The sequence below is a fragment of the Mizuhopecten yessoensis genome, unplaced genomic scaffold (assembly GCF_002113885.1).
Source record: "Mizuhopecten yessoensis strain PY_sf001 unplaced genomic scaffold, ASM211388v2 scaffold9133, whole genome shotgun sequence".
NCBI lineage: Eukaryota > Metazoa > Mollusca > Bivalvia > Pectinida > Pectinidae > Mizuhopecten > Mizuhopecten yessoensis.
Genome location: NW_018407895.1, coordinates 752,555 through 763,139, shown reverse-complemented (window position 1 = coordinate 763,139; position 10,585 = coordinate 752,555). Strand labels below are relative to the sequence as shown.

Genomic DNA, 10,585 nt, shown 5'->3' with positions numbered 1-10,585 from the left:
GGGGGGGGGGAATCAATTATGATCTCTGTAACAGTTTCAAATGACTCCGGTCTCTGTACTGAATGACCTTTTGTATGTGTTATTAATCGAATGATCTAAGATACTGTACCGAATGACCTACAGCAAGTGTACTGAGTGACCTATAATAACTACCCAAGGAGCTACTGTACTGTATCACGTGACGTACCGTAACACGAGCGCCCGTCCCAGCTGTCCATGTACCCGGGTATGCTACAGTTGCATCTGTATGACCCCTCTGTGTTTTCACACTCCCCGGGGCACTTGTTCAGACTGTCGTCGTCACACTCATTCACATCTGTAAACATACATGTCACTTCCGTTTGATTACCCAACAGGAAGAATATACGTACAATGTTAGTGCAACAATTCACTCGAACATTATACTGATTTCCGAGATGTGTTTCCCGTTCGCAGTTTTATTCAATCACAAACAAGTATGCATACATCTGTAACCTCCACCTTACCAGTCCAATGCTGATCGTGGAGACTGGTCGTACCGTACTCTACAGTCGTGTGCTTTTAGTTTTAACAGCAGCTTTATCAATAATCCAATATAATTACGATATGTTTACAGTTGCAGACGGAAGTGAAAACAGAATTTTTAAATATGTTTTTATAAAATTTCTCTCCCTGTCGTCGTAATAACACACCAGTACGTATATCATGAATAAACATCGCTGTCTGATTATCGGTCTCACTTAATTAAACTACCTCATGTACAGGGCTCAGCTAATCAATTGGCAATAAGTTCCGTTGTGGCATGATGGGTCATCCCAGGTTAAATGAAAATATGCATAAATCCTATTTTTCCTTGCACACAAACACTATACGAGGAATTTTTTTTATACCGACCTGCCTCTGCTAAAGCTTTGACTGGGTAAGCGTGGTTTTTAATTAAAATAAAAAAAAAATTGTTTAATCGTTCGATGACTTCATTCACTGTGTTGATAAAGTTACTACATAAATGTAGATCTACACCTTCTCTACATTACTTAGGTGGCGCCCCTAGGTTCTGCCTTTTTTGTCTGTCAAGTTGTCTCATGGTGTGCCTTTCCAACTATTTTTGCAATGTGTAAATAGACAAAGGGATTGCATGTTTAGCTTGTTCCGTTAATGCCGATTCGTTTTACAGGTTGATGAGGTTTTGTGCATGTTTCTTTCTGCACCCTTTTGATGTTCTTTGAGACGTGTTCAAAATGTCCTCCCAGTTTCTCCTATATTGCTTGCATACAATTCTTGTACACTATACAGTACCACTCCTGGTTCTTTTTCAGGAACGTCGGGCTTGTCTTTTGGGTACACAATAACCTGTCGGCATGTTGGCAATGGTCTCATGGGGTGCTGTCATGGTGTTTCCTCATTACCGGGGTAAAGACCTCAGAGATCCCTTGCACGTGGTGAGGAGGACTCAGCCCTTGTATTTAGGTTGGTTTATATATCTTTTCTTTTTGTGTATATTTGTATGTTTTGTTTTATCGTTTGTCCCTTTGTTTATTAACCAGTCGGGTTCCCACTACGGTATGATGACCGTTTATGTACTATTAATGTAGGACCGCCTCCTATTGTTTATAGGTTTCCGGTACTTATGAGTTGATGGTTCCGTTTTCTCGTCAGACAATTAGGGGTCCAAGAAAGGCATTGAATTTACAAACATTGAATTAACAAACATTGATCGGCTGCCCTCATTAAAAAATCGGGCTCAATATTTTCTCAATTTCCTTCTTTTTCGTTTCGTTGTTGGTGTCGCCCTGGGCACCCATCGACCCGAAACAGCGTAACAAAATTGTCCCTTTGGTTTAGATGATCCATTAAGCCCTGTGCTGATCCCATTTAAACAGAATTTCACCTACTTTTCGTTTCAAAAGTATGGGACTGCAATACATGCGTGGTGCCAGTGTTATCACTGTCTGCTGTAGGTGTTCGAGGACCAGATTCGGGATTATTGTGGATACGGGACCCCCAATAGAGGTTCCGTACTTGTGTTGATACAGCTGACACGAAGTATGTTGTTATCATTTCAAATGTTAGCAACTCCAGGATGTTTTCCACTGATAGATCATCTGTCTTACTGAATGTTTTGTCAGTCTCTCTGGTGACACTGATGAATCATCTGTCTTACTGAATGTTTTGGCGGATTCTCTGGTGACACTGATGGATCATCTGTCTTACTGAATGTTTTGTTAGTCTCTCTGGTGACACTGATGGATCATCTGTCTTACTGAATGTTTTGTCAGTCTCTCTGGTGACACTGATGGATCATCTGTCTTACTGAATGATTTGTCAGTCTCTCTGGTGACCCTGATGGATCATCTCCCTTACTGAATGATTTGTCAGTCTTTCTGGTGACGCTGATAGATCATCTGTCTTACTGAATGTTTTGGCGGATTCTCTGGTGACACTGATAGATCATCTCTCTTACTGAATGATATGTCAGTCTTTCTGTTGACACTGATGGATCATCTGTCTTACTGAATGTTTTGTCGGTCTTTCTGGTGACACTGATGGATCATCTGTCTTACTGAATGTTTTGTCAGTCTCTCTGGTGACCCTGATGGATCATCTCCCTTACTGAATGATTTGTCAGTCTCTCTGGTGACGCTGATAGATCATCTGTCTTACTGAATGTTTTGTCAGTCTCTCTGTTGACATTGATGGATCATCTGTCTTACTGAATGTTTTGTAAGTCTCTCTGGTGACACTGATGGATCATCTGTCTTACTGAATGTTTTGTCAGTCTCTCTGGTGACACTGATGGATCATCTGTCTTACTGAATGTTTTGGCAGTCTCTCTGGTGACACTGATGGATCATTTCTCTTACTGAATATTTCGGCGGATTCTCTGATGACACTGATAGATCATCTGTCTTACTGAATGTTTTGTCAGTCTCTCTTATGACACTGATGGATCATATCTCTTACTGAATGTTTTGTCAGTCTCTCTGCTGACACTGATGGATCATCTGTCTTACTGAATGTTTTTGCAGTCTCTCTGGTGACACTGATGGATCATCTGTCTTACTGAATGTTTTGTAAGTCTCTCTGGTGACACTGATGGATCATCTGTCTTACTGAATGTTTTTGCAGTCTCTCTGGTGACACTGATGGATCATCTCTCTTACTGAATGTTTTGTCAGTCTCTCTGGTGACACTGATAGATCATCTCTCTTTCTGAATGTTTTGTCAGTCTCTTTGGTGACACTGATAGATCATTTCTCTTACCGAATGTTTTGTCAGTCTCTCTGTTGACACTGATAGATCATCTCTCTTACTGAATGTTTTGTCAGTCTCTCTGTTGACACTGATAGATCATCTCTCTTACTGAATGTTTTGGCGGATTCTCTGTTGACACTGATAGATCATCTCTCTTACTGAATGTTTTGTAAGTCTCTCTGGTGACACTGATGGATCATCTCTCTACTGAATGTTTTGTGAGTCTCTCTGATGACACTGATAGATCATCTCTCTTACTGAATGTTTCGTCAGTCTCTCTGATGACACTGATATATCATCTCTCTTACTGAATGTTTTGTCAGTCTCTCTGGTGACACTGATGGATCATCTCCCTTACTGAATATTTTGTCAGTCTCTCTGATGACACTGATAGATCATCTCTCTTACTGAATGTTTTGTAAGTCTCTCTGGTGACACTGATGGATCATCTCTCTACTGAATGTTTTGTCAGTCTCTCTGATGACACTGATAGATCATCTCTCTTACTGAATGTTTTGTCAGTCTCTCTGATGACACTAATAGATCATCTCTCTTACTGAAGGTTTTGTCAGTCTCTCTTGTGACACTGATAGATCATCTGTCTTACTGAATGTTTTGTCAGTCTCTCTGATGACACTGATGGATCATCTCTCTTATTGAATGTTTTGGCGGATTCTCTTGTGACACTGATGGATCATCTCCCTTACTGAATGTTTTGTCAGTCTCTCTGGTGACACTGATAGGTCATCTCTCTTACTGAATGTTTTGTAAGTCTCTCTGATGACATTGATGGATCATCTCTCTTACTGAATGTTTTGTCAGTCTCTCTGATGACACTGATAGATCATCTCTCTTACTGAATGTTTTGTCAGTCTCTCTGGTGACACTGATAGGTCATCTCTCTTACTGAATGTTTTGTAAGTCTCTCTGATGACATTGATGGATCATCTTTCTTACTGAATGTTTTGTCAGTCTCTCTGATGACACTGATGGATAATCTCTCTTACTGAATGTTTTGTCATTCTCTCTGATGACACTGATGGATCACCTCCCTTACTGAATGTTTTGTCAATCTCTCTGGTGACACTGATGGATCATCTGTCTTACTGAATGTTTTGTTAGTCTCTCTGGTGACACTGATAGATCATCTGTCTTACTGAATGTTTTGACAGTCTCTCTGGTGACACTGATGGATCATCTCCCTTCCTGAACGTTTTGTCAGTCTCTCTGATGACGCTGATGGATCATCTCCCTTACTGAATGTTATGTCAGTCTCTCTGATGACACTGTTGGATCATCTCCCTTACTGAATGTCTTGTCAGTCTCTCTGATGACACTGGTGGATCATCTCCCTTACTGAATGTCTTGTCAGTCTCTCTGATGACACTGACGGATCATCTCCCTTACTGAATGTCTTGTCAGTCTCTCTGATGACACTAATAGATCATCTCTCTTACTGAAGGTTTTGTCAGTCTCTCTTGTGACACTGATAGATCATCTGTCTTACTGAATGTTTTGGCGGATTCTCTGTTGACACTGATAGATCATCTCTCTTGCTGAATGTTGTGACAGTCTCTCTGATGACACTGATGGATAATCTCTCTTACTGAATGTTTTGTCATTCTCTCTGATGACACTGATGGATAATCTCTCTTACTGAATGTTTTGTCAGTCTCGTGACACTGATGGATCATCTGTCTTACTGAATGTTTTGACAGTCTCTCTGGTGACACTGATGAATCATCTGTCTTACTGAATGTTTTGTCATTCTCTCTGATGACACTGATGGATAATCTCTCTTACTGAATGTTTTGTAAGTCTCTCTTATGACATTGATGGATCATCTTTCTTTCTGAATGTTTTGTCATTCTCTCTGATGACACTGATGGATCACCTCCCTTACTGAATGTTTTGTCAATCTCTCTGGTGACACTGATGGATCCTCTCCCTTACTGAATGTTTTGTCTGTCTCTCTGATGACACTGATGGATCACCTCCCTTACTGAATGTTTTGTCAATCTCTCTGGTGACACTGATGGATCCTCTCCCTTACTGAATGTTTTGTCGGTCTTTCTGGTGACACTGATGGATCATCTCCCTTACTGAATGTTTTGTCAGTCTCTCTGATGACACTGATAGATCATCTGTCTTACTGAATGTTTTGTCAGTCTTTCTGGTGACACTGATGGCTCTTTGTACTGGTTTGTCGGTGAACAGGGACACTACATAGATAGAGTTAAAATGACGTCTTTTTCTCAGTCAGAAACCAAATGTTTTAGATTTTTAAACGGTGCAGTGTTAGTCCTACCAATGGTGACAATATGTGTCCAAGGGGTTTTGGTAAATTGTAATAAAAGGAAAATCAGAAAAAAACAAAGTAGCACAAAAAAGAAAAGAGGTTAATTTCAATCGCATGCAAAGGCTAGGTCACACTCAACAACTGGAAGGAATGTCAGCACCCCTACGAGGCCGTCCTGAACACTCAAACGAGTACTTGGGCACGCAATAGACAAGATTGAAGTAGAAAGAAAGAGTTGTTTACAAAACTCCGTCCAAGAATTGTCAACACTCATACATAGGAGAAGAGGTGAGGATGTTCGGAGCACGTCTCAGAGAACATCAAAAGGAGGAGAAACACCATATTTTAAGAATCACTAATTCAATGTAAACGACTGCCTCTCAGTTGTTTAGCACATCGGGATTAACAGATCGCATTAACAATCACAATCACAACGTCCACTTAGATGATTTCCATAGCACACTAACTTTTCACAATAAATCCGGGTCTCCGATTGTTCAGTTTAGTGCGAAAATCTCAAAAGTGCTATTTTATATTTACTGTAAAACATTACATATATGTTTTATTACATTTTCGACAAGAAATTTACTTTACTTACTAAAAATGTAATTTTAGATTTCTATTCATATTTGTGTTCGAAGTTACCTGGTTTAATACTCAGTAAACAGTAACCGTAGTTAATTAGTGATCATAGATCTAAACGTTATTTCTAATAACTAATGTGTAGAATATGTGATCATAGATATTAACGTATCTCTAATAACTAATTTGTAGAATATGTGATCATAGATCTAAACGTTATCTCTAATAACTAATGTGTATAATATGTGATCATAGTAAACGACTAGAATAAGTGATCATAGATCTAAACGTTATCTCTAATAGATCTAAACGTTATTTCTAATAACTAAGGTGTAGAATATGTGATCATAGCTCTAAACGTTATCTCTAATAACTAATGTGTATAATATGTGATCATAGATCTTAACGTAATCTCTGATAACTAATGTGTAGAATATGTGATCATAGATCTAAACGTAATCTCTAATAACTAATGTGTAGAATATGCAATCATAGATCTTAACGTATCTCTAATAACTAATGTGTAGAATATGTGATCATAGATCTTAACGTAATCTCTGATAACTAATGTGTAGAATATGTGATCATAGATATTAACGTATCTCTTATAACTAATGTGTAGAATATGGGATCATAGATCTAGACGTTATCTCTAATAACTAATTTGTAGAATATGTGATCATAGATCTAAACGTTATCTCTAATAACTAATGTGTAGAATATGTGATCATAGATCTAAACGTTATCTCTAATAACTAATGTGTAGAATATGTGATCATAGATCTTAACGTTATCTCTTATAACTAATGTGTAGAATATGTGATCGTAGATCTAAATGTTATTTCTAATAACTAATGTGTAGAATATGTGATCATAGATCTTTACGTAATCTCTAATAACTAATGTGTAGAATATGTGATCATAGATCTAAACGTTATCTCTAATAGCTAATGTGTAGAATTTGTGATCATAGATCTTAACGTTATCTCTAATAACTAATGTGTAGAATATGTGATCATAGATATTAACGTTATCTCTAATAACTAATGTGTAGAATATGTGATCATAGATCTTAACGTTATCTCTAATAACTAATGTGTAGAATATGTGATCATAGATCTTAACGTTATCTCTAATAACTAATGTGTAGAATATGTGATCATAGATCTTAACGTTATCTCTAATAACTAATGTGTAGAATATGTGATCATAGATCTTAACGTTATCTCTAATAACTAATGTGTAGAATATGTGATCATAGATCTTAACGTTATCTCTAATAACTAATGTGTAGAATATGTGATCATAGATCTTAACGTTATCTCTAATAACTAATGTGTAGAATATGTGATCATAGATCTAAACGTTATCTCTAATAACTAATGTGTAGAATATGTGATCATAGATCTAAACGTTATCTCTAATAACTAATGTGTAGAATATGTGATCATAGATCTAAACGTTATCTCTAATAACTAATGTGTAGAATATGTGATCATAGATCTAAACGTTATCTCTAATAACTAATGTGTAGAATATGTGATCATAGATCTAAACGTTATCTCTAATAACTAATGTGTAGAATATGTGATCATAGATCTAAACGTTATCTCTAATAACTAATGTGTAGAATATGTGATCATAGATCTAAACGTTATCTCTAATAACTAATGTGTAGAATATGTGATCATAGATCTAAACGTTATCTCTAATAACTAATGTGTAGAATATGTGATCATAGATCTAAACGTTATCTCTAATAACTAATGTGTAGAATATGTGATCATAGATCTAAACGTTATCTCTAATAACTAATGTGTAGAATATGTGATCATAGATCTAAACGTTATCTCTATTAACTAATGTGTAGAATATGTGATCATAGATCTTAACGTTATCTCTAATAACTAATGTGTAGAATATGTGATCATAAATATTACCGTTATCTCTAATAACTAATGTGTAGAATATGTGATAATAGATATAAACGTTATCTCTAATAACTAATGTGTAAAATATGTGATCATAGATCTAAACGTTATCTCTATTAACTAATGTGTAGAATAAGTGATCATAGATCTAAACGTTATCTCTAATAACTAATGTGTAGAATATGTAAAAACATCAATGTTATTTCTAATAACTAATGTGTAGAATATGTGACCATAGATCTAAACGTTATCTCTTATAACTAATGTGTAGAATATGGGATCATAGATCTAAACGTTATCTCTAATAACTAATGTGTAAAATATGTGATCATAGATCTAAACTTTATCTCTATTAACTAATGTGTAAAATATGTGATCATAGATCTAAACGTTATCTCTAATAACTAATGTGTAGAATATGTGATCATAGCTCTAAAGCAAAATAACCTAATAACTAATGTGTAGAATATGTAAAAACATCAATGAAACGACACTGACATAATACAACAATCGTAGTTGACCATTGATTTAAAACATTTCAAAATGTTATTTTCAACGAAAAGCTATATAACCAAGAATAAAATGATGTAATGACCAAACCACGTGACATGTAGTTATTTCTTTTGTTCATAGAGTTACAGAGTGTGACTTCCTTATAGCCGACTATGGTACTATTTTAGCACAACTTCCTCAAACTCGGTTAAGTAACATGTAACAGATGCATTCGGCCTCCTTCGTTCCTTCGCGACAATATTATCTCATTTCCCGGTGTGTAAGACAAAGCTGTCCAGGGTAAGAAAGGGGTGTAGGAATTTCTTTCTCTTACCCTGTACAGGTGTATCCGCACTTTTACCGGTGTGAAATTAATATAATCCATCCCTGATGTGAGGTATGGATAAGGTTATTCAAACCCAAGGGATAACATATTGAGCTGCAGCAGGAGACCCGAGGCTTTTGCCTAGGGTATTTTGCTCAATATTTTATCCAGAGGGTTTGAATAACCTCATCAGGGATGGTTCTATTTCTTGCTTATTACCTAAAACCCGTAAAAACAGCTGCTTTTCTAGTAAAGTTGTAGCTGCCCGCACATTTCTCATTTGCATATGAAGCCTGGAGGCAATTGTTAATGAAGTCAATGACCCTGTCTGACCTCAAAACGTCATAAAATGACGTCACGAACAATACCGTGACCCCGAAAGGTCATTATAATTCCCCCGCCAGTCTGCGCATGTAATCGATCCAGACCCGTGGGTCGGATAGAATTTTCCAGCACCGCCGGAAATGCAGATATATCGGTCTAGTATGCAATAATTCCTTGTCTCACCCTAGGGTTGAGACGGGGGGACTCCCTTCTTCATAACAATTATATGACGTCACTTCAACAATACAATGACGTCACCTCAACAATCCATCAAAGTCACGTCAACCCTGAATTTAGCCTGGGACGTTAACATTACATTTTGTATATGATCTTACACCCCATTTCACGTGACGTGACGTCACAAGGCTCAACAATGACGTGGCATCACGAATTTGGAAAAAAAATATGCGCAATGCGGAAAGGGCGACGTGATGAAATTAAAACCTTTTACAATATATTTACCGTACACATTAGAAAGATGAGATTAGTGTTCGGGGAAAGACTCTTAAGGAGGCTCCACCCTTTCGCAGTTAGCCAGCAGAATTCAATGAAAGTTTCACACAATGGTTGTGTCACTATGTAGAGATGATTTTATGAAAATCTAAGCATTCCGATAAAAAAAATACCGAAAAAATGATTTTTTTGTCAAATTCAACACTTTCACATTTTTGGCGCGTGTGACATTATTCAAAACTATTACAGCAATAAAATAATGAAAAGAAACATTGCTAATCAACCCTACAGTCTTACACCCAATTGCACGTGACGTCACGTCACAATGGCTCAACAATGACGTGGCGTCACGAATTTGGAAAGAAATCCGATGCCGCAAAAATGCGCAATGCGGAAAAGGCGACGTGATGAAATTAAAACCCTTTACAATATATTTACCGTACACATTAGAAAGATGAGATTAATATTTCTGCACAAACCTTGTTTTCAAATATGGGATATGCTTAATCTGGCTGACATATCCCTTTTCGTCTAAAAAGCTCGGGAGGGGAATTTATATTTTCAAAATGGTAGCAAGTCCAAGCGCATTCATGGTTTGAGAGAAAAATACTCTTTCATGCCTAAGGGTGTAGAATAGGGAAATTCCACCATCGGAATTTCAAATTTGGCAAAGCCCTCGGGTTTTACCAAATTTGAAACCCCTAAAGTGTGCGCCTCGGGATTTCAGGACATCTAGTTTTATTTCTCGGTGCGAAGCCGAGAGAAATAGGCCTGGTCGAGGGGAACAAGAAACTTGCTATATCCCGAGATCTCATACAGATACAAAGTGCGCGGACATTTTTAATAAGTGGTCTTCTAACTTCAATTTCAGAAAACCTATCGAAAGCCATACACTCTCTTTAAATATCATCTACACTGTTGTCTCAAGGTATGGTCGGATAGTAAGCC

The 10,585-nt window shown here is 37.1% G+C and overlaps 1 protein-coding gene across 2 annotated transcripts in view; it reads right to left on the bottom strand.

Moving 5' to 3' along the window:
- Positions 1 to 10,585, bottom strand: part of LOC110457429 (fibrillin-2-like) — a 117,755-nt gene that overhangs the window by 71,331 nt on the left and 35,839 nt on the right. For both annotated transcript variants that reach the window (XM_021508712.1, XM_021508713.1), the window contains one exon: positions 188 to 316. In XM_021508712.1, the coding sequence (XP_021364387.1) occupies positions 188 to 316 (129 nt within the window). The remainder of the gene's footprint in view (positions 1 to 187; positions 317 to 10,585) is intronic.